The sequence below is a fragment of the Sapajus apella genome, unplaced genomic scaffold, assembly GCF_009761245.1.
Source record: "Sapajus apella isolate SASKATOON/1434 unplaced genomic scaffold, GSC_monkey_1.0 scaffold1, whole genome shotgun sequence".
NCBI classification, from domain to species: Eukaryota; Metazoa; Chordata; class Mammalia; order Primates; family Cebidae; genus Sapajus; species Sapajus apella.
This window is the reverse complement of record NW_022436941.1, coordinates 82,604,075-82,629,517: the sequence shown is the minus strand read 5'-3', so window position 1 is coordinate 82,629,517 and position 25,443 is coordinate 82,604,075. Positions and strand designations below refer to the sequence as shown.

At 36.6% G+C, this 25,443-nt stretch overlaps 1 protein-coding gene across 7 annotated transcripts in view; it reads right to left on the bottom strand.

Annotated features, from left to right (window-relative positions):
- The window catches only part of SLC38A9 (solute carrier family 38 member 9), a 79,139-nt gene that overhangs the window by 43,801 nt on the left and 9,895 nt on the right, over positions 1 to 25,443 (bottom strand). For 4 of the 7 annotated variants that reach the window (XR_004269698.1, XM_032280682.1, XM_032280667.1 and 1 more), the window contains one exon: positions 21,733 to 21,879. Coding sequence is in view for 5 of the 7 variants with exons in the window: in XM_032280682.1 (XP_032136573.1) it covers positions 21,733 to 21,845 (113 nt within the window). In the remaining 2 variants the exon portion in view is untranslated. Of the gene's footprint in view, positions 1 to 21,732; positions 21,880 to 25,443 lie in introns of those variants that run through there. The other 3 variants (XM_032280697.1, XM_032280705.1, XM_032280690.1) reach the window with 2 other exon arrangements.

The window sequence follows — 25,443 nt, the reverse complement described above, 5'->3', positions numbered from 1 at the left end:
TCATCAACCTCTTCAGTTTCTTTCTGAAACTGCCTCATTTTCTTCTTAAGTTTCCAGTAACACATTATCAAAAATACAAAGACCAGGCAGAGTTGTATGAAGACTGTATTCCTCTGCTGATTCTTAAACTCCTTGGAGTTATAAGTGACACCATGCCCCAAACTGTATATAATTTGCCATTTTAGGCACAGATCCAAACAAATAAGAAAAAAAAATCCAGATTTATCATCAGTTTCACCTATCTCTTCTATACTTATGGTTCTGAAAGAAACTTAAAATATATTAATGTATGGTAATCATTTCTGGAGACACTGTTAATCTAATCTAATCCTCCCCTCTTTTTTTGAGACGGAGTATTGCTCTGTTGCTCAGGCTGGAGTGCAGTGGCACAATCTCGGCTTACTGCAACCTCCACCTCCCAGGTTCAAGGGATTTTCTGGCCTCAGCCTCCCGAGTAGCACCACCACACGTAGCTAATTTTTGGATTTTTAGTAGAGACGAGGTTTCACCATGTTGGCCAGGCTGGTCTCCAACTCCTGACCTCAGGTGATCTTGCCTGCCTTGGCCTCCCAAAGTGCTAGGATTATAGGCATGAGCCAACGCACCCGGCCATTAATCTAATCTTGTGGGAAGTGCTTGATAAACCAAGTGACTGAACATTTCTGCTATTTTTCTTACAAATTCTGTGATATTTGATAAACGGTAGCAGAGGTGTTAAACAATTTTATCTCTGTAGCTATCATACAGAATCCTTGAATCTTTTATCATTTGTTATCTACTGCAACACCTAACTATGCTGGGTACTATATAGGTCAACACAATGAATATGTAAATAGAGCACATACAGAGCAAATACGTGGATATAGGGATTAACATGACATATCACATATACTAGTGCTGTGGTTTGAATGTGTCCCCCAAAGTTTACGTGTTGGAAGAAAATCTGCAATGCAACAGTACCAACAGTGGGAACTTCAAGGGGCGATTAGGTGATTAGAGCTCTGAGGTTCACAAATAGATTAATGACATTATCTCAGGAATGGGTTAATATCATGGGAGTGGGTTCCTGGTAAAAGAATGAGTTCAGTGTGAAGAGTAGACTATGTGGAAAAAAAAAAAAAAAAAAGAATGAGTTCAGTTCCCTTCCTTTCCCTCACCCTCTCTCATATACTCTTTCGCCCTTCCACTATGCAGTAATAAGCAAGAAATCCCTTCCTAGATGTGGGCCGTTTGACTTCCCAGTCTCCAGAACTATAAGAAATCAGTCTCTCTTCTTTTAAAATTATCCAGTCTCAGGTATTCTGTTACAGCATTATAAAATGAACCAAGACACTAAGCATATTATTGTTAAGTGAATTAAGTGGTGTCAATACATTTCAAGAGGATATAATGAAAATGAATGGGTCAGAAGCTGAAAAAGCAATCCCTACTTTTAAATTTGGTAGTCTGCTATAACTACCAATGATCCCAAAGCATTATAATGTCCCCTATAATTTACATCTCTACTATGACACTCAGTGGTACTAAAAAGCAACATAAAAATATATCTGGCAGATGGCTTAATTATACCTGGGGTCACACTCTATAGCGCATTTTCTTCTTGCTTTGCAAGAATGATGCCCTCCAACATTCAAGAAAGAATCACAACTTTAATGCCAACATAAGGCAAAGACTGAAGCTAGTCATGGATTACCAAAAGAGACTAGTAAGTATGATTCTGATAGAAAGAGATGTAGGTGCTCAACGTGTAGCCTTTTACTTTAAAAATTCAATGGTATTAGTTCCAACCACTAAGTTGGTTTGAGTCCTGCTTGCTGAAAAGCAGTCAGGAAGTGCTAGATTTCTTGGCTCCTGGTTTCTTACAGAAGTGTTAACCGTACCAGTTTAGTTGGCTTGACTACTCTGAGGGCAGAATGACTCTGAAAGTTTTTCTTTTCCAACAGTTTTCATCGAGATGCTGAGTGCCTGTTCAAATAAATATTCTGGAATCTTTTCAAAACAGATTCTCTTCAAAAAATATACAACTCAGCATATTTAATTGAATTATTAGAAACATATGCTTAAAGCTTCATTTGAGAGAGAAAAAATATAAATTATATTTTTAATTGAAGTTTAGTTGGATCTGAAAACACTTTTAAAATTAAACACTACTACACAGAGAACAATATTCAGAATAAGAATTTTGAAACTTGGGTTTTCTTTTTTGAACATAGTTTCACATGACTGCTCCCTATCAATGTTACTTCTCATTTGAAATGTAGTTCAGCTGTGCCACACTGAAAATAAGTTACATTTGTCTTACCTTATAAATATTTATGGTCATGCCACAGAAAAAATGCTTTTAATATTAAGCAAAATTTATAAAATATTTTAAAATGTGAGTCAAACCTCATATTTTCATTTAATACACTTATAAACAGAGAAACTTTATTTCTATCTAACACTTTTTCTAGGTTCCACTCCTTCAATTCCTTAAAAATTTTTGGCTTATACGTCTGTCTCCACCCTACTGACCAGTTATGCTTCTCTGAAATTTAATAAAATGCCATCACTATTAAGAAGGTCTGTACCCCAAATGAGGTGCAAAACCAGGTACAACTGAATTCAGTATTTAGGGATATACAGACGATAAAACTGTTACAAAGCATAGGGAAATTATTATACAAAAGTCAAGATAGTGGTCATCCCTAGGAAGGGTGGGTGATGTGTTTGGTGAAGGACACATGGGGAACTTTTAAGATGCTGTTGTCTTGACCTTATGCTGCTTGGATGGGTGTTGGCTCCCTCCCTCCTTTCATCCCTCTCTCCCTCTTTTCCTTCTTTCCTTCTCTCTTCTCTCTTTCTTTCTCTCTCTCCTCTCTTTCTTTTCTTTCTTTTTTGAGATAGGGTTTTACTCTATCGCCTAGGCTGGAGTGCAGTGACATGAACATGGCTTATTGCAGCCTCAACTACCTGGGCTCAAGTGAATTTTCCTGCCTTAGCCTCAGCCTCCCAAGCAGCTGGGACCACAGGTGCACAGCACCATGCCTAGCTAATTAAAAAAAATTTTTTGTAGAGACAGGGTCTTGCCACATTGCCCAGGCTGGTCTCAAGCTTCTGGCTCAAGCAATCCTCTTGTCTTGGCCTCGCAACGTGTTGGGATTACAGGCGTAAGTCACCATACCTGGCCTATAAATATTTCTTAAAGTGTACATATACAATGCACTTTTTCGTACATGGGATATATCAAAGACAAGCCTTTAAAAATTGATTTTAAGTAGATACATCCTTTTAAAATTTAGCAGTGAGATTGAGATAGACTCAAAAATCTTTTGTATCATACAGAAATGTATTGGTTATGTTGTGGCAAACTTAAACGAGTTACCTATTTTTCTTCTACAAGATACAACTGCTCCAAATTTGATCACTTCTTCTATGATAACACATAGCTATCAATAGTATGCTACATAGGTACACAACAGATATTAGAAACAACCCCCCCCAAAACATATTTATCTCCCTTCAAGATAAAGATGGTATTTTAATAGTCTGAGAGAGTAGTTGCTTTTTTAAAGAAACATGTTACACAAAGAACATTCTGATAGTGGATGTTTAGAAATGTTTCCATTGTTAGATGGTTTTATTGCTGAACATGTCTGTTACCAACAAAAACTCATATCTATCTGTAATTTCATACACATGGAATCAAAATTTTCTAAGATTTAAAAACTTCCAAATGAAGAATTTAAATGATCTTTGAACCTGCCATTAAACATGACAGAAAAATCAAAGTAATAATTATAATTCTAAAGCAAACTGCACTACCAGTATCTTGGTATTTACTTCCTATAATGCAAGTATTAATACTAATATTTTAATTGAAAAGTGTGCAGAGGTATAACAATGTTTAGAAATCATGAAATTAAATACTCAACATATTTCAAATGTGGAAATTTACAAACATTATAAAGTATCAAATAAAATATTAATTTATAAAAACGAACATTAAAAAATAAACATTAAACAGTTGTAATTCTAACATAAAGTACTCAGTATGACTGTATGCAATGCTGTTTTATTCTTTGTATCCTTCTACCCAGTGTGCCTTTCAAAATGACAACTCTCAAGTAATCTGTTCATAAAGACTTCAGGACCTTCCTAAAATGTTTAATACTCTTCCAGTGGAGCTTTCAGACTAGCTAGGCAGCTCCTCCACTCTGGCCAGAAGCTACTGAATTATAGGTCTTTGTTTGTTTGTTTGTTTTGAGATAGGGTCTCACTTTGTTGCCCAGGCTAGAGTACAGTGGTGCACTGATAGCTCGAAGCAGGCTTAAACTCCTGGGCTCAAGTGATCCTCTTGCCTCAGCCTCCCCAGAGGCTGGGACTACAGGTATGCACCACCATGCCCAGCTAATTAAAAAATAATTTTTTTTTTTTTTTTGTAGATATGGGCTCTTTGTATGTTGCCCAAGCTGGTCTCAATTGATACTCCTGCCTCGGCTTCCCAAAATGCTGGAATTATAGGGGTAAGCCATCGGGGGCCTGGCCAAGGATGGTTCTGTCTATCAACTCTTCTCCTTCCCCCAGCAGAGAGACTTGCCACCTTCCAAGGGGTCCCTCTAAATCAATACTTTTTTTCTTGAGAGAGAGAGAGAGAGAGAGAGAGAGAGAGAGAGAGAATGTGTGTGTGTGTGTGTGTGTGTGTGTGTGTGTGTGTGTGTGTGTGTGAGTAGTGTGTTGGGAGGGAGGGTAGTGGCTGGAACAACTGGGTGGTAAAGTAGAGCTAGGAGTGTCAGAAATGAAGGGGAAGGCAGAAAAGAAGACAAGAGGAGAGGAGAGCTTGGGGGCAGACTAGAAAGAAAACCACAAAAGGTGGACAAGGTTACTGGTTGTTTCAGGGTTTTTTTGTTTTGTTCTTTTGTTTTTGTTTTGTTTTTGAGACAGAGTCTTGCTCTGTCTTGCCCAGGCTAGAGTACAGTAGCCCGATCTTGGCTCACTGCAGCCTCTACCTCCCAGGTTCAAACGATTTTCCTATCTCAGCCTCCAGAGTAGCTGGGGCTACACATGTGCGCCACCACACCAGGTAATTTTTGTATTTTTAGTAAAGACGGGGTTTCACCATGTTGGCCAGGCTGGTCTTGAGCTCCTAACCTCAGGTGATCCACTCTCCTTGGCTTCCCAAAGTGCTGGGATTACAGGTGTGAGCCACTGTGCCCAGCCAGTTACTGGTTGTTTCTAAATTAACAGTATTGAATCAATGAAAACTCTAGTATTTTGAGCTTAAAAATAGCATGGAATATTAAATACACAAACTAGCACTGCAATCACTAAATGTAAGAATTGTGTGATATTTATAGAGGATGAAAATTCGTCATGCAAATTTCAACAAAAAACATCACATTTAATTGTTGGATGAGACAGAAATGAACTTTTTTTCTTTTCAATTTTTCTGAGACAGGGTCTTGCTCTGTCACCCAGGTTGGAGTACAGTGGCAGTGTCATCATTGGCTCAATGTAACCTTGAACTCTGGAATCAAGTGATCCTCCTGCCTCAGCCTCCCGAGTAGCTAGGACTACAGGCGTGTACCACCATGCCTAATTTTTTATTATTATTATTTTTAATAGAGATGAAGTCTTGCTGTGTTGCCCAGGTTGGTCTTAACTCCTGGCCTCAAATGATCCTCCTCTGTGGCCTCTCAAAATGCTGAGATTACAGTCATGAGCTACTGTACCTGGCCTGGAATAAACTTTAAATCAGTTTAAATTACTGTGTGATAAAGGATTAAATAATAAAAAATATTAAATTATTGATATTAAAGTGAAAACAAAAAATTGGCTATACTACTAATAAAATTTAAAGTTAATTTTATCAAGACTGATTATATCTAATAATTTAAAAATTTCCATTATGTATATTTTAGAGTATATAATATGTAAGTATAGAAATATATGTACATGATTTGCAAATGAATATGTGCATGTACACACACATATGCAATCTCATTTTTTTTAAGATTTTTTTTTTAACCAACCGGCATGGTGAAAAAGCTTTTGAAAAAAGTAAATGTTAATAAACACCTGGTTGACGATTATGAGTTCCCTGTTTTAGAATTCTAAACTATTACTTAGTTGAAAGTAAACACCTTCATCAATAACATGTAGACAAAGAACTTGACCTGAAAATTCATTCTCAGGCCCATATATTTTATTACAGGCCCATATATTTTATTACAGATTCTGCTGAGAATAAATTTCAAAATTCTTTTTAATGCAATTTATGTTCTTAAATTTTGGTTTCAAAAAATCCATTAATTTAAAAAAATTCTACTGTGCTGAGAATCTCTTATTATGATGTTTACAAAATGATCAGTAAAAGAAATGCAAGATTTTGAGGCTTTTTAAATAGCACCAGCACTGGAATAAGGCTTAAGGAATTATATAAACAACAGAAACATTTTAACCAAGTTAAGATACTTCCATTTTTCTCTAGGTTGATGTAAACAGTAACACCACCACCACCACTGCAACCACTCCATTCCATCTTCTATCTAGAAAGAGCAGTTCCAAATGGGAAATGGTGAGTGACATTCCACAGAGGAAAATTAGGAATGTGGAAAAAATTCCCAAGAGGGCAAGTTTTCCAAGCAGCTTCTCCTTTTATCCACTTTATAAGCATGCCAAAATAAATCACAAATTGTCTCAATCTATTTAAGTGTAATAAGTTAGGAGTGCTATTAACTTAATATTTTTGAAATAAAGAGTGTGTCTTAATTATAAATAAAGAGTAGGCTTCAGCCTGTAATCCCATGCCAGTTATTACTCTCCTTCTTACACAAATCCACCAAAACAGTTTCTGGAAAAGAAATAAAATTTCCAGTTTCATAACCCAACAATTCCCCATGGGAGAAAAAAAAAGTGGGTAATAAGAAAAATGCCAGGCTAGCATTTTAACTAAAATTTCCTATCCTTAAAAACTGGAAAGACAATGAAAGAAGAAGGTAAAGATTTCAGTATATATATATATATATATATATAGATAGATACATCTTATTTTTAATACTGTACATATGTGTGATTCAAACAAAACACATCTACTTTTTAAACAGATCACCAAAGAAAAAGAGCATCTTTCTTGTTCCTTTCCCATAGCTTAATCTTAATTTGAGTGTGTTCCCTCCAAAATTCAGGCATTGCCAATGTGATGATATTAAGAGCTGGTGCCTTTAGGAGGTGATTAGACAATGAGAGTTCCTCCCTCATTAAGGCCCTTACAAAAGAGGCTTCACATAGCATTTAGCTAGCTTGTTCTTCAGCTCTTCTGCCATGGATGACACAGCAACAAGGCCCGTGTCAGATCAAACACCAGTGCCTTGATCTCAGACTTCCCAGCTTCTAGAACTGGGAGAAATAAATTTCAGTTTTTTATAAATTACCTAGTCTCAAGTATTCCTTACAACAGCACCAAATGGACTAAGGCACTTAAGACAGGGATTCTACACATCAAGCCTTAGAAATCTTCATCATGGCTCTCAAGAAAGGCAGACAGAGAAGTTCTGCTTTACCACTGGAAAGACACTATCAACAAATGGTTTACACAAACCAGTCATTCAGAAGATGATGGCTGTATTTTCAGTGCAGATGGCAAATACTGTAGTAGCCTAATCAGAATCTACTGCTAGTTGCATTTCTGCAGACCAATCCCAGAATAACAGAACAGACTGATAAGGGCAAGAGCTCAAAGTGAAACCTGCCCTGCCAACTGGCTCCTATCAACGAATTTTTACATATAGGAAAGTTTTACAAACTAAATATAAGAGGTATTTCAGGAAAAAAAGACAAAAGTAGTGCTAGAAAGTATATGCTGAAATAAAAACTTTCACACATTGCTAGTAGAAGTTGGTACAATCTTTCTAGAAAGCAATTTGCTATATGTATTAAGGACCTTAATTGTGTTCATGTTCTTCATTATAATAGTTATACCTTTGAGACTCTATTAGAAAGAAATCAAAATATGTTATAAAAATTACGTAGAAAGCTGCTAATCACAGCATCAGCTGTAAATATCTTAATATTAAAACGTTGTTAAATTATATATATTTAAATTTAAGAAGATATTTAGAAAGAATTCCTAATATGGAAGAATGCTTGTAATATAAATTTCTTCCTTCAGCATTTCAGTGAGTCTTAAGGACAGTTTTTACCATAAAACTTTTTACTCCTGTTTGAAAGCCAGTACTTTCCCCTTCTCTATCATTCTTCTTAGCTTCAATCTTTACCCCTACCGTTTATGGCAGTTAAAATCTTTGGATGATCTTGCCTAAGGACTGTAGGTTTGCTTCAGGGTTTAGGAGAGGCTGGAGACTATTTTGCTTTTTGTTGTCCAAACAGCCATTCTGATCAGAACATTTGCATTAGAATTGTGGGGGTAGACTGAAATTAAGGTGAATGGGCCTGACATTTTTTTTAACTTCCCCAGAAACAAGACAAGAGGTATGGGTGTCATAGCAGTACGAAGTACAAGTCCCTATGGTTGCTGACATTAGAGTCCTTTGGTGCAGACCAGGGGTCAGTAGACTATGGCCTGATAAAACAAATGTCTATGTCCTGTTTTTGTAAATGCACTTTTTCATAAATAAAATTTTTACTGGAACACAGTCAGGCCCATACACTTATATTTTGTCTGTGGCTACTTCCACTCCACAATGGCAAATGAGTCCATAAGCCCACAAAGCCTAAAGTATTTACTAACGTGTCCTTTATAGAAAAAATTTGCCAACTTCTGTTCTAGACCATCTTAAGGTCCCCTTAAGGACTTAGAGCGGGAAGAGAGGCTTCCACTCTCCTCTTTGATGGGCAAAGGAGATGACTGAGGGAGGAGCCTATATGCCCTCAACAGATCTATGTCAGGGAGCATCTGAATATGTTTTTCTTTTAGAAATATTTATAACCAGATGTCCCTAGGCCTCATTCAGCTTAATCCCTTGCAAAATCTACCTCCCACATTTAAAAACAGAAGCCAAACCAAAAAAACCTCAACCTCAGCCAAAACAACTACAATAAATGTTGTTGCACAAAATAGCACCACCTGCACAGAAACCTTCCCAAGGCACCTGGTCATGAAGGTTACATATGGGCTCATTCCACTCCTGGTGCAGCCAGAACCTATAGCACAGTCACAAACAGGAGTATGATCCACAGGACTCTTGGTAATGCTAGTACAGGGTGGGTTCAATTAGAATTTTTCCTTTTTTTTTTGAGATGGAGTCTTGCTCTGTCACCCAGGCTGGAGTGCACTGGCACGATCTTGGCTTGCTGCAAACTCTGCCTCCCAGGTTCAAGCAATTCTCTGCCTCAGCCTCCTGAGTAGCTGGGATTACAGGCGCCTGCCACCACACTGACTAATTTTTGTATTTTTAGTAGAGACGGGGTTTCACCATCTTGGCCAGGCTGGTCTTGAACTCCTGACCTCATGATCCACCTGCCTCTGCCTCCCAAAGTGCTGGGATTACAGGCATGAGCCACTGTGCCTGGCCTCAATTAATATTTTTCCTAATGAAAAATGAGTTCTAAATATATACATACACGGCTGGGTGTGGTGGCTCACACTTGTGATCGCAACATGAAGACTGATTGAGGCCGGGAGTTCAAGACCAGCATGGGCAACACAACAAGGCCTTTTTTCTACAGAAAATAGAAAAATTAGCCAGGCATGGTGACATGCACCTGTAGTCTCAGCAAGGAGGCTGAGGCAGGAGGACTGCTTGAGCCCAGAAGTTCAAAGTTATAAAGTGCTATGATCGTGCTACTGCACTCCAGCATGGACAATAGAGTGAGACCCTGCCTCAAAAACAAACAAATGTGTGTGTGTGTGTGTGTGTGTGTGTGTGTGTGTGTGTGTGTGTGTATGTGTATACACATAAAATCAAATATTTATCACCCCTGATTTTTTGCTAGGTAACTATCTCCCCAGCTGGAGGGTGGAGCTATGTTTGAGTGAAATGTCTGGCACACAGAAGGAACATAATGAATGTTTGCTAACAAAAGAATAAAGGAAGGAAGCAAGGAAGGCAGGCAGGCAGAGGAGGAAAAAAGGGAGGGAGGGAAGGAAGAAAGATGGCAGGCAGGTGGAGAAGAAGAGAAAGAGGGAGGGAAGGAGGCAAGCAGGCAGACAACTAGGGAATAACTTGCAGAAGTAACAACGACATATAACATAAATTTAAAAGAAAAAGCAGCACAATTAATTACATACACTATGTGATCTCATCTAAAAACATAGAAAAGAAGGCTAGAAGTAAATACAATAAATATACTAACAGGGGTTTTTGTTTGTTTTAGAGATGAGGTCTCATGATATTGCCCAGGTTGGAGTGCAGTTGCTATTCACAGGCATGATCATAGAGCACTGTGGCCTCAAACTCCTCGGCTCAAGGAATCCTCTTGCCTGAGCCTCCTGAGTAGCTGAGACTGCCAAGTGATTTAAACAAAGTTTTAAGAAAATGAGTTTTTCATTTTTTATATACTTTTTTATCCTAAGTTATAGGAATGCTATATTTTTGGGATAACTTTGTTCTCTTAGAAATATAGCACATTGTCTACATTTAAGATAATCAAGAAGTTAAAAAATAAAATCAGCCATCAGAAATTTCTGTTAACACTTTAGTGCATTTCCTAGACACATACATGTGCACACATGTATGAAATTAGTTTCATTTGCTTTCAAACTTTTCATAAAGTGGGAACCTACAATATATATATTTTTTGCCTGGCTTCTTTTGCCAACATTATCTTTATGACATTCATCCATATTCTGTATGTAGCTACAGTTTGTTCATGTTCATAGCTGTATAACATCTCGTTGTATAAAAACACAACAATCTACTTATCCATTCCTGTTGATGGATATCTGGGTTTCTTTGGAGTTCTTATAAAGAAACTCTAATTTATATTCTCTTACATATCCGTTGGTGCAATGTGTACACATTTTTCTGATTGTGAACTCAGTGTACACTCAATGGTAGCAGATAATTACAAACTTTTTTCCAAAATGACTACTTACACTTACTCTAGTACTATATCAGCATTTCCAGTGTTCCACATCCTAATCAACATTCATTATTATCATTGATTTCTTAATTTGGGTACTGTAATTACTGAATTTCTATTTTTTAAAAAAAAAACATTTTCCACAATTTTTTTTCATATTTCTAGTCAGTGCCAAATTTTCAGTCTTATTTTAATTTCCTTTAACATGTTAAAGGCAGTTCTTTAAAAGTCTGTTCCTGACAACTCCATTATCTGGATCACCTGTGAGTCTCTTTCTATTGTGTATTGAGTCTCTTAATTTCCAGTCATCTTGTCCTGGCTTCTCTTATGCTTGGCTAGTTTTTAGCAAGCTCCTGACATTGAATATTAAAAAACTATATAAATAACTTGAAACCTAAAATATTTTCTTTAGAAAGAGTTTATGTCAGCTTTGGGACGTCAATTTGAGACAGGAGCAATCCTAGATCACCTTAATCCAGTTTGGGGGACTGAGATGAGTTAAAATTGGGCTTCAGTTCCTGAAAGAAGGACGTTCTATTTCAAATTCACTCACATTTCTAGGCTGTAGCCCTTTGGACTTCCAACTTAAATTTTATGTGAGGTCTCTCTTACTGGGCCCTGGATTCAAAATTTTCTTCCTCTAACCGTGTAAGGCTGGCAAAGGCTCAGTTTTAAGCCTCTCAGTTAATAAACTGGAATTGGCAGATATTGTTGAGGAAATGCTGGGCTCTCCTTTCTGGCTTTGTCTTCTCCCTGATTTAGATCTCAATATTCTACATTGTCTTATTAGTTGTCCTATGTCTTCAAGCATATTTTTAAAAACATTTTGTTAGCTTTTCTAGTTATTCCCAACAACTTGGTCAGCCAAATTCCTTAATCTGTCATTCACAGACTGATGACTACATAGCCATCACCATAATCCATTTTAGAACATTTTTACCATCCCAAAAGAAGTCTCAGACCCCTTTTTCCCCTTTCTCCAGCCCCTGGCAACCATTAATCTACTTTCTGTTTCCATGGCTTTACCGAATCTAGAAAGTTTGTATAAACGGAATCATACAATATGTAGTATTTTTTGTGTGGCTTCTTTCACACAGCATAATGTCTTCAAGGTTGGTAAGTATTGTTGTTCATCAGTTGATGGACATTTGAGTTGTTTCCACTTTAACCATTACAAATGTTAGGAACATTTGTTTATAAGTATTTGTGTAGACATATGTTTTTAATTCTCTGGATACCCAGAAGTAGAATTGCTAGGTTATATGATAGCTCTGTATTTAACATTTTGAGGAACTATCAAATTGTTTTCAAAAATGCCTGTACCATTTTTTTGTTTTTTGTTTTTTTAACTTTTAAGTTCAGGGGTACATTTGCAGGATGTGCCGGTTCATTATACAGGCAAACATGTATCATGGGGGTTTGTTGTACAGATTATTTCATCACCCAGGCTTTAAGTCTAGTATCCATTAGTTATTTTTCCTGATCCTCTTCCTCCTCCCACTAAGCCCCAGTGTATGTTGTTCCCCTCTATGTGTCCATATGTTCTCAATATTTAGCTCCCACTTATAAGTGAGTACATGTAGTATTTGGTTTTCTGTTCCTGTGTCAGTTTGCTAAGGATGGATGGGGCCTCTAGCTCCATCCATGTCCCTGCAAAGGACATGATCTCATTCTTTTTTATGGCTGCATAGCATTCCATGGTGTATATGTATCACATTTTCTTTATCCAGTCTATCATTGATGGGCCTTTTTGTTGATTCTATGTCTTTGCTATTATAAATACTGTTGCAATGAACATACATGTGCATGTATCTTTATAACAGAACTATTTATATTCCTTTGGGTATATACCAAGTAATGGGATTGTTGGGTTGAATGGTATTTCTGTCTTCAGGAATTGCCACACTATCTTCCATAATGGTTCAACTAATTTACACTCCCACCAACAGTGTAAAAGCATTCCTTTTTTTCCACAACCTCATCAGCATTTTTTACCTTTTAACTTTTTATTAATAACCATTCTGATTGGTGTGAGATGGTACCTCATTGTGGTTTTGCCCACTTTTTAATGGGTTGTTAGTTTTTTCTCGTAAATTTGTTTAAATTCCTTATAGATGCTGGATATTATCTTTGTCAGATACAGAGTTTATAAAAATTTTCCTTGACTCTGTAGGCTGTCTGTTTACTCTATTGATAGTTTCTTTTGCTGTACAGAAGCTCTTTAGTTTAATTATATCCCAATTGTCAATTTTTGCTTTTCTGGAATTTTTTTGGCAACTTCATCATGAAATTTTTGCCTGTGCCTATGTCCTGAAAGGTATTGCCTAGGTTGTCTTCCAGGGTTTTTATTGTTTTAGGTTTTACATTTAAGTCTTTAGTCCATCTTGAGTTAGTTAAGTTTTGTATATGGTTAATGAAAGGGTCTAGTTTCGATTTTCTGCAAATGGCTACCCAGTTATCCCAGCACAATTTATTCAATAGGGAATATTTCCCCATTTCTTGTTTTTGTCAGGTTTGTTGAAGATAGTTATAGGTGTATGGTCTTATTTCTGGGTTCTCTATCCTGTTCCACTAGTCCATGTGTCTGTTCTTGTACCAGTACCATGCTGTTTTGGTTACTGTACTCCTGTAGTATAATCTGAAGTTGGATATCATGATGTTTCCAGTTTTGTTCTTTGTGCTTAGGATTGCCTTGGCTATTCAGGCTCTTTTTTGGTTCCATATGTATTTTTGAAAGTTTTTTTCTAGTTTGGTGAAGAATGTCAATGACAGTTTAATGGGAATAACATTGAATCTATAAATTGCTTTGGGCAGTATGGCCACTTTAATGATATTGATTCTTCTTATCTATGAACATGGAATGCTTTTCTATTTGTTTGTGTCATCTCTGATTTGAGCAGTGGTTTGTAGTTCTCTTGCAGAGATCTTTTACTTCCCTTGTTAGTTGTATTCCTAGGTATTTTCTTTTTCTGTGGCAATTGTGAATGGGAGTTCATTCGAGAGTTGGCTCTCAACTTGACTGTTGCGGATGTATAGTAATGCTAGCAATTTTTGCACATTGATTTTGTATCCTGAGGCTTTCCTGAAGTTGTTTATCAGCTTAAGAAGCTTTTGGGCTGAGACATTAGGTTTTCTAGATCTAGAATCACATCATCTGCAAACAGGGATAGTTTGACTTCCTCTCTTTCTGTTTGAATGACCTTCATTCCTTTCTCTTGCCTGATTGCTCTGGCCAGAACTTCCAATACTATGTTGAATAGGAGTAGTGAGGGAGGGCATCCTTGTTTTTGTACCATGTTTCAATTCCACAAGCAATGTTATGAATGAGGGCATGACCTCTTTAAATAATTATTTTTAATATCCCATTTACTAGCCTTAATAAAATAGAAAATATATAACTACTGAGAGACAAAATTTTTTTTAAATAAAAATAACTCTTACTATAATATAAAAGAGAAACAAAATGAAAGTAACATAATAAAGTTGTATTTTAATATGTAAATTCCCAGGCATAGCTACACTCAAAGACATAATAAAGAATAGCAATGCTTGCTTCTATTTGAAATTAATAAGACAATTGAAGAGAAGTAAAATTAGAAGCCATTCTGTATATGAAGTATAGATGATAAATTAAAAAGCAGAAGTTTTGATAGACATAAATAAAAACTAGTATTATTTTAAAAAGCTAGTGTTAGAATAAGTAATATCAGGTCAGATCTTTATACACTCAATGAAGATAAAAGTAACCTTAAAGTAGTGATAATATGCCAAGATAAACTATAAACTACTGAAGTAGATAAAATAAGGAAGCATGATGTTCCTGCAAATGAACCAGGCCTTTTTATGAGTATAGCACCAAAACAATTCCCAATATTATTTTATAGAAAACCTGTCTCCTAACTTAAAATGTTGAGGCATTCATTTGTCTTCTAATACTTAAGAGAACTTGGAAACCCTGTATCTTGTGACAAGGGAATAGAGAACAGACTGAAAGAAGAAATACTAAAATTAGAAGGCATAAAAAAGTTATGTAATAGACTTTTGGGGACAATTTCAGAATGAGACTAAAAAAAAAAAAAAAAAACCGGCAAGCTAAAGATGCATATCTCAATATATGATTTTTACATCAATTCCTTATCATTTGCCTATAGTCAGCAATTGAGTTATAACAAGACTCTTGTATTTAATGTGTCTCAATTAATTCAATAATATTTGGTTTTAAGTCAGTTTGTTAAAAGAAGTTTCAAATCTTGTTATATACTTGCAATTGGTTTCACTGCTTTTATAGTGTGATTATGCTATTGCACTTAAAACCCTTTTGACTAAATACATACTTGGATGTGTTACAATATTGAGGAGACAGAGAACAATGCTAGCCAAACCCTTCATACAGTTTCCTCCAAAAAACCCACTTTTAATTTGGCCCTAAAGAGTACCAGTCAAACCCAAAGAGGTTCTCTCTTTCTTCAGGCTTCGCTAATACAGTCCTCAACTTACAGCAGTTCAACTTACGAGTTTTTGACATTATGATGGGTTTATCTGGGTATTAAATGCACTTTCAACTTAGGATATTTTTGGCTTATGATGGGTTTATCAGGAATACCTAAAAATAAGTGGAGGAGCATCATAATGATAATGAGAGGGAAAAAAGAGGATAAAGCAAAACTAGCTTCCAGGCAAGTAAACAAACAGTAAAATCAATTAGAACAGATTGATCTAGGAAAGAAAGAAGCCACTCAGGCAAGCAGTTACAGATACAAGATGGCAATTAAACAAACAAAAGTACCTGGGCAGAGAAGAAGAAAGAAAAATATATAAAAACAACGAATTTGAAAGAATAAAGGGATTCTAATGGGACTAAAAATAAGATTCCAGACTAACAAAATTTGTATTTAGATTTTTTTTTTGTTTTTGTAGAGATTCGCTAAGTTTTGTATAGGTCTCGCTATGTTGCCCAGGCTGGTCTCAAACTCCTGGCCTCAAGCAATCCACCTGCCTCGGCCTCCCAAAGTGCTGGGATTACAGGTGTAAGCCACTGTGGCTTGCCTGTATTTAGATTTAAGGCATGTCTGACTCTAGGGCCAGGATTGTACTCTTTAAGCTTTTAGCAAAAAGACAGTTCATTTGAGGAAAAATAGCAGTGAAAAGTTGGAGAGAAGAGAGGTAGGCCCAAGTATGAGAGAATGGAGGGGGAAGACGATGGAGAAAGGTATAAATGTAATATAACTAGCAAGTTGGCCATCAGCACTAGCCACTGATGAATGATCAAGGTCCTAGTCCATCTATTTAACACTGATGCCAAGTTCCTCAAAATATAATTTATTTTTCAGCTCTAGAAACTAGCCCTCCTGGGAAAACTACTTTTCTGTCTTTCATTGAACATCGGTATAATCCCAACTATGAAACCACCAATCACTTCCAGTCACTGTTCCTGGGCCAGGATCTCCTGTTACCTATTAATAGATAAACTCTTCCCTTTGCCTTAGTAAATATCCTTTTACTAGATGCACTAGATTCCCCAAAGGAACTGTCTTTTTGTTAAGTGCTAAGAGGACAATCTGGGACATGGAGTTAGAGATGCCTTAAAACTAAACATAAACTTTGTTAGACTGGGATCTTATTTCCAGTCCCATCAGAAACCTTTTATTCTCTCAAATTCTTTGTCCTTATATATTTTTCTTTTTTCTTCTCTCCTAAGACTTCAAGGACCAAAAACAGTCAATTTAGGCTGCTCTTCAGTGACAGTGTTAGTGACAGGTGAAACAGAAAGACCAATTTACAGATGTGTACACTAGAAGTCCTTCTAAAAAAGAGTGCGACTGCATACCTAGGTTGTTTGAAGGGCAGGAGGAATGTTGCCTATACCTCACTGGCTTATCAGAGCACCTGAAATGTTCTCAGTCAGAAAAATCTTGAAACTTTAGGTTAGGATTTCATATTTACGAGATTCTCCATGTTAAAATGAAAATAGTCAGAGAAACATAATAGACTAGGTCTCTGATACATCCAATTGTTTTCCATTATAATACAAAGCTGACAACAGAGCCCTGGCAGGAATAGGACAGATAAGTACTGCTGAATAAGGAGCAGAAGAAAAATACGTTTTACAAAGAATTGCCTAATGGGTTATGTATGAGTTAATTCCTGCTCTGGGTAATACTGGGGATACAGAGAAGGATATGAAATCCCTAAGCCCTGGGGAAAATGGAAGAAGAGGAAACAGAGAGAAAGACTGAAAAAGAAGAGCAGCTCAAAAACAACTATTTCACAATCTGTTGGTAGGCTAGCTGGATGGTCAACTTCCCCACGGCATAGTCCAAGAGCAGCAGCAATCCTGAATATGCAGCGATATGAGGCAATACTGAATATCAGGTTCTATCTTTGGCTATCAGAAAGTCTGGGGAAAACAGGAAAATAATCTCTTAGACCAGTACTTGCTAATGGAATGTAGCACATATATCAAGATAGGAGACTTCTAAACCTTCCTGTCTCTCCACTCATATTGCTTATTCCACCCAAACCAGGTGGAAAATTAGTGGGGGAGGGGAGATATGCAGAATAAAAAGTAGGCCTGCATAGTTTGAAAAAGCCCCTCAGACGATTCGACATATATTTTTCCCCTATAATGACAAGCTCCTTCCTCCACGTAAGTTTAATTAGACTCCAGTTCCACTAAAATGATAAGCAGATCCATCATACTTTCAGTCCAAAGCAGTTGTTAAAATTATGTGATTTTTATTGCCACCTAGTGGAAGAGATAGAAAACCACAAGTTAAACAGAATAAGTAATCTAAAAGTATTAAATGTTGTTTTCCATACTCTGACAGCTAAAGACAGTTTCTCAAAGTATGGTAATATGTAAGATGATTCTAAGTAGCACAAGGATAAATGCTATTCAAACTAGTTGGTATTTAATGCAATGCATATTAGAAAAAAGCATAAACAACACTTCAAATCCACCATTTTATAAATATGTGTTAAGGCTAAATTAACCCTAATTTTAAAAAGTAAATAGATTTTTAAAGAAACATTCACTTATATTATATAGGTACTATTGAAGATATTACTAAAGACATAAGGTAACTCTAAAATAACTGCAGTTTTGGAAATAGTTGTCCTAATCTGGTTCTTCAAATGGAAGATAATTTTCCCTCAGTATAGATGAGTTTTCTTTATGTATATAAAGTGAAGTAATCCATATTTTAATAGAAACAACCATATTTTAAGGTACTCACATTTTTTTCTCATCAAATAGCTTGTTTACTTAAACAGAAATTATTCCACAATCAAATTAGCATTTAGAATGGCTAAGTCTCTGTATTTGCCTTCCTTAAAACATGCTTACCTAGGTAGTTATGCCATGATTGTAAATAGTTGATACCCTCTCATTTAGACAAGTTTCATTATAGAAAATATGTTGCCATTTAATCTACCCAGTTAAACAAATTTACAGAGAGCTGTTTGAACTCCTGCCAACTTATTGTAATGGAATGCACTTCAATGACCTATGTTCTGCTGTCACAGTGGTCAATTCTTTATCATAGAATTTAGAAGTTTCAAGAAAACCCTGAGCATTCAAGTCAGCGTTCATTAGTGCTTATATTTACTGATATTGGAATATATAAGTGAGAATCGAAAGACTTATCTTTTCTGATGGCCAATATAAATGACAATAATAAATTTCTCATTTCCACCTCTAGTTGCAAGAAAGACTAAAAACTTATGTGGAAATGAAAATAAGATTATCAAGATTACCTTAAACCAACCATCTTTTATCTCTTGGATGAAGACCGATTGTGACTCTTAAAAAAATTAGGATTCTGTTGACATTAAGGAATAGTTAGGGTTACTGAATGATTGTTGGGTGTCTACCTAACAGTATCTGCCACACCATCCTTTCTGAAGCACTCAGTTTCCCTCTGAGGGAGCAACCATCTTATAGTTTCCTATTTACTAGCCCAAACTTCATTTATACATATTATATTATATTTATCTATTTTTACCCAAATGGTAGCATACTATACATACTGCTCTGTACTTCAATTTTTCACTTAACAAAATAAGTTCAAGACTTGTTCCATTTTGATATGTAATAAAGCCACTTCCTTCTTTTTAATAGAGGAAAAATATTCCATTGTACAAATGTTCCACAACTTATTTATCCAGTCCTGTAAGAAAAGAAATTTTGATTGCTTTTAATCTGTACTATTATAAAAAATACTGCGTTACAAAACCTTGTACACATATCATTTTTGACTATGTGAATTAACGCTTAGAAGTGAAATTACCAATCCATATAAACTGTGGAATAAGCTACTGGCATTTTGTGGGAAAAATCACATTAAATTTACGGATTAAAATTTGAAGACTATAACATCTTTAGAGTCTTCCCAATGAGAGCAGAATATGCCTCGTTTTATTCTTTTTATTACATCACATTTTACTGATTCTAATATACACATTTAAACACTTCTAAGTAAGGTTGAATCTCATAATCTAGAACACTTTATAATCACTTCGAGGGCCAGGCATGGTGACTCATGCCTGTAATCTCAACACTGAGAGGCCAAGGCGGGAGGGCTTTTTGAGCCCAGGAGTTCAAGACCAGCCTAGGCAATAAAGTGAGATGCCATCCCTGCCAAAAATAAATTTTAAAAATCAGCCAGGTGCAGTGGTGTGCGCCTATAGTCCCAGCTTCTTGGGAGGCTGAGGTGGACGAATTGCTTGAGCCAAGGAGTTCAAGACCAGCCCTGGTAACACAGGAAGATTGCTTCTCTACAAAATAAAATTAACAAAAATTATCTGGGCACAGTGGCATGCACCTGTAGTCCCAGCTACTCAGGAGGCTGAAGTGGGAGGATCACTTGAGCCCAGGAGATCAAGGCTGCAGTGAGCCATGATTGTACTACCACAATCCAGTGCGGGCTACAGAGCAAGACCCTGTCTCAAAAAAAAAAAAAAAAAATCACTGTCAGCAAGTGACAATATGATAGTAGTTATTCCTGGTGGCATGACAGGTAACTGCCATCCCTGGCCACGTCACACAAACCATTTAAGGACCATTTGAGGAAGGCAGATGAGTTACGTTGTTGTTAGAAAACCTTTTGCGACATCTTCTGGTAGGATCAGGAAAGTGCAAGCACCAAAACAAGTGTCACTGACCTGGAAGAAAATCTTTTCTTTTTCTTTTTCTTTTTTTTTTTTGAGACAGAATCTCGCTTTGTCACCTAGGCTGGAGTGCAGTGGTGTGATCTTGGCTCACTGCAGCCTCCACCACCCGGGATCAAGTGATTCTCCTGCCTCAGCCTCCTGAGTAGCTGGGATTACAGGTGCATGCCAACATGCCTGGCTTATTTAATTTGTATTTTTAGTAGAGATGAATTTCACCACGTTGGTCATGCTGGTCTCGAACTCCTGACCTCATGATCCGCTTACCTCAGCCCCCCAGAGTATTGGGATTATAGGCATGAGCCACTGCACCTGACAGAAAATCTTTTCAAGAAATGTTACAGCATCAGGGTTCTTAATGGCACTAAGGACAATTCTGTGTGTGTGGGAGGGGGGAACACCTATTTTGATGACTCTGAATCAAAAAATAATTCAGAAGAATCATATTCTAAATGTGAGGTGTCAGTAATCCTTGACTGATATACTTTGTTTCTATTTTCAGTTTGATAATTGCACAAGAAATATAAAGGATAAAATATCACACCAGTTCAAGAGTTCTTTCTTTCTCTCTTTTTTTTTTTGAGACAGAGTCTTGCTCTGTCACCCAGGGTAGAGTGCAGTGGTGCAATCTTAGAATACAAACAAAAACTCTAAGTCCCAGATTATTTCATCAGAGGTATAGGCAGCAGTTTTTCTTAGTGTTATTTTTTTTTTAAATGCAAGTTATAATCAGTAGCATCTCAGATTTGATGAAATACTCTAAATCTTATTTTATGTCAGAAGCATTTTAGTTTCTCTCATTTTACACATTCATGTTAAGACCATTTCTATGTGTTTTATTTTTTCTTCCATTACATTTTCTCATTGGAAGTCTTTTTATTTTTGCCTGTTTTGTAAGCAACTACTTTATTGAATTCTCTTACTGTTTATACAATGAAATAAAATTTAAACTCAAAGTATTTTAAACTATCGGCTGAAATTTTAGCTCAATGAAAGTAAAGATTTTCTATTACTTTTACTCTTCTATCTCAAGTACCTAGCATATTACCTTGTAGAAGGCAGGTAATCAATATGTATTCATTAAATGAATTCTATTAATGTATCTTACTTTGTAATGTTACCCCAACCCTTCCCCCAACAGAGATATTGAGTTTAGTGTAAAGAAGATTGAATATAAACCAGTAGGACTCAAAGTCCTGCTGACAATCATTTAAGGACAACAAACAGTAAGTCAAAAATAACCTGGCATATAAGGAAATAAAGTACTATGAGTGAGAACCAGAAGAAACAAAAGCAGAAACAGACCCACAAGAACTTCAACTATTAAAATCACCAGAATAAAAATATAAAACAATAATGCTTCCTATGTTTAAATAAACAACAAAACAGTATTCCTATTTACTGTTCCCCACATATATACACACAGATCCTGTAAGAAATTGGAATTTTATAATCAAATCTATACATGTTTGGTTATAATTAGATGTATTTTGATCATTAAAGACCCTAATTTGAAATAAGTGTTTTATTTCAAATGCTTACCTTTTGGATCTTAGATCTGATGACTCAAACTGGATATTCATAGGTCCGGGATCTCTTTCATGATCTACCTCAGAGATGAGAAGATGCCTAGAATCACTATTCATATTTGCCATTTTTCTCACACTCTAAGCACTGAAGAAGTTAGTCCTACACAAAGAAGATAAATAATTAATTTAAAAATATTTTATTATCCATAACTAATAAATATTCATGAATAAGAAATTGAAAAAATATGGGAATTTGCTGAAGATATCTTTTTTTTTTTGAGACAGTCTTACTCTGTCACCAGGCTGGAGTGCAGTGGCGCAATCTCGGCTCACTGCAACCTCCACCTCCCGGGTTCCAGCAATTCTCCTGTCTCAGCCACCCAAGTAGCTAGGACTACAGGCATATGCCACCACACCCAGCTAATTTTTGCATTTTTAGTAGAGACAGAGTTTCACTATGTTGGCCAGGATTGTTTTGATCCCTTGACCTCATGATCCACCTGCCTCGGCCTCCCAAAGTACTGGGATTACAGGCTTGAGCCACTGTGCCCAGCTGCTGAAGATACCTTAATGAGGTATATGCCTGAAATATTTATCAGAAACTTGCTAACTTAAAATGGAGTTATTTCTTATTTTTTGGCTTACTAAAAAATAAGTGAGGCAATTCATTTCCAGTAATAAAACAGACTAGGTTATTTGGACTCATTTTTCTGGCAGACAAACTAAAAATACTGAATAAAATATTTTAAAAATCTTTGAAAAGCTTCAAACATAGTGAGGAATATCAGGCCACTTGTAGGTGAAAGAACCAAGAGAGGTAAATGACAAGGAAACTGCTGCTGCCTGGAGGGCATTTGCCGTACCAGAGGAATTGAGGCTGAGGTTTTCAAAGCCTTGTGTAGTATTCCAGGAACAGAAGTCAAAGCTCAGTGTTCATCCAAAGTAAGTAATGATTATAATAAGAAATCATCCCCTTTCCCTACCTCCCCACCATAATACAGCTATAACTATAAAGACCTTTGCTATCAGAGTAGGGACCATGAAGAAGTGTAGTCCATAGTGTGAGCCACTATGGCCTCTGGTCCATTTTAAGACCACAAAGAAGTCTTCTTAAAATGGACCAGAGGCCATAGGGGCTCACACCTGTAATCCCAGCATTTTGAGAGGCTGCGGCAGATTGCTTGAGGCTGGGAGTTTGAGACTAGCCTGGGCAAAATAGCACAACCTCATCTCCACTAAAAAACAGACAAAACTAGCTGGGCATGGTGCACATGCCTGTAGTCTCAGCTACTTTGGAGGATGAGGCGGAAGTGGAGGATTGCTTAAGCCCAGGATTTGGAGGTTACAGTGAGCTACGACTGCACCGTTGCACTCCAGCTACCTGGGTGACAGAGTGAGATCCTGTCTCAAAACAAAACAAACAAACAAAAAAACTCAAATTGGCTGGGCACAGTGGCTCACACCTGTAATCCCAGCACTTTGGGAAGCCGAGGTGGGTAGATCACTTGAGGTCAGGAAATGAAGACCAGCTTGGCCAACATGGTGAAACCCTGTCTCTACTAAAAACACAGAAAAACAGCCGGGCATGTTGGGGTGCTCCTATAATCCCAGTTACTTGTCAGGATGAGGCATGAGAATACCTTGAACCCAGCAGGTCGAGGTTGCAGTGTGCTTGAGATCACGCCACTGTACTCCAGCCTGAGTGACAGAGCAAGACTCCATCTCAAAAAATAAAAATAAAAAAAACCACCCAAAACTACTGACCACAGCATGTGTGTGTATGCACTTTTTTGTTGCCATAAACTGCACCTCATGAGAATTTGCAAGAAACACTTAAAGCTATGAATATAATTTAAGATTAACCTGCTTGGTAGCACTTCTAGGTAACTGACAGAAGCAAATGTAAATCATTCCTGTGAAGACACACCTTCATTGTAGGCCTCAAAGAAGTGCTGCTAACAATCATTTAAGGAGAACAAATAGTAGGTCAAAAATAACCTAGCATATAAGGAAATAAAGTACTATGAGTGGGAACCAGAAGAAATAAAAGCAGAAACAGACCCACAAGAACTTCAACTATAAAAATCACCAGAATAAAAATATAAAACAATAATGCTTCCTATGTTTAAATAAACAAAAAAAAAGTAGAAATTTTCAAAAATGACTTAGTATGTTCAAATAAGGACCAGAATGAATTTTTAGGAAAAAAAAAATTCAAGAACCAAAATTCAACACTCAATGAAGGAGCTTAAAAGTTGAAAAGAAAATTAATGAAGTAGAAGGTAAGTCAGAAAAAACTACCTAGAATGTGGCAGAGAGAGAAAAATAAAGGCAGAAAATGTACAAGGCAATTAAGAAACATGGAGGATAGAATAAGAAGGTCTAACAAGCATGTAATTGGAGAATCAGAAAGAAGAAGACAGAAATAAGATCTGTAGAGATAATTGTTGACCATTAAATATACCAATCTACAGATTCATGAAATTAAAAGAATGTAAGAGAATTGATAAACATTATAGCATTTGAAAAAAAGGAATTAAGGCCAGGCATGGTGGCTCACACCTGTAATTCCAACACTTTGGGAGACCAAGGTGGGGAGATCACTTGAGGTCAGGAGTTTGAGACCCACCTGGCCAACATGGTGAAACCCCATCTCTTCGAAACATACAAAAATTAGCCAGGCATGGTGGTGGGTGCCTGTAATTCCAGCTTCTTGGGAGGCTGGTGAGAGAATTGCTTGAACCAGGGAGGCAGAGGTTGCAGTAAGCCAATATTGTGTCACTGCACTTCCAGCCTGGTTGTCACAGAGTGAGATCCTATCTCGAACAAACAAAACAAAAACAAAACAAAACAAAACAACAAAAAAAAGAACTAAAATGCCAGACCAAATAAAAAAAAAGTCAGATGAAGATCTTTGAAATTAAAACGTCCAAAGGCCCTTATGTTGTCCAGATCAACATTACACATTGATGTTATTTTAAGGCAACTATTAACATAATAGAAAGCAGTGTATAACTTTAAATTTAGTAGAGGGGAAAGAAGAGGGATAAAAAACAACTAAAGGAAGGCAAAAGAGGAGAAAAAGAAAATATAAAATTGGTGGGAAAAAAATAGAAAGCATAAGATAAATAAGATCTTCTTATTCTTTCTTCAGCCCATGCTAATCATGATATCTTTCTTCTACCACTATACAGAAGCTGTTCTTATTGGATCACTAAAGACCTCCACATTGGTAACTCCAAGTGTTATTTCTCAGTCCTTAACTTATTTGACCTATCGGAAATATCTGCCAAAAGGGATCACTTTTTTCCTTGATAAGCTGCATTCACTAGACCTCCAGGTTTTTTCCATACCTCACTGGTCCCTCCTCCTTTTCTGTCTCCTTTGCTGCCTTCTCATCTCTCAGATCCCTTTACAGTTGCAGAGTTCTAAGGTTCAGTCTTGATCTACCTTCAATCTCTTGGTAATTTTATGCAGTCTTATGGTTTTACTTCCATGGCTTGTGTTGTCCAATATAGTAGCCAGTAGTTATATGTGGCTACTTATACTTAAATTAACTAAAATTAAAAAAGTCAGTACCTCAGTCATACTAGCTGCATTTGAAGTGCTCAAAATCCACATGTGGCTAGTGGCTACCCCTTAGACAGTATAGATATAAAACATTTTTCCATCATTGCAGAAAGTTCTATTGATTTAGGCAATGACAACTTCCACATTAATATCT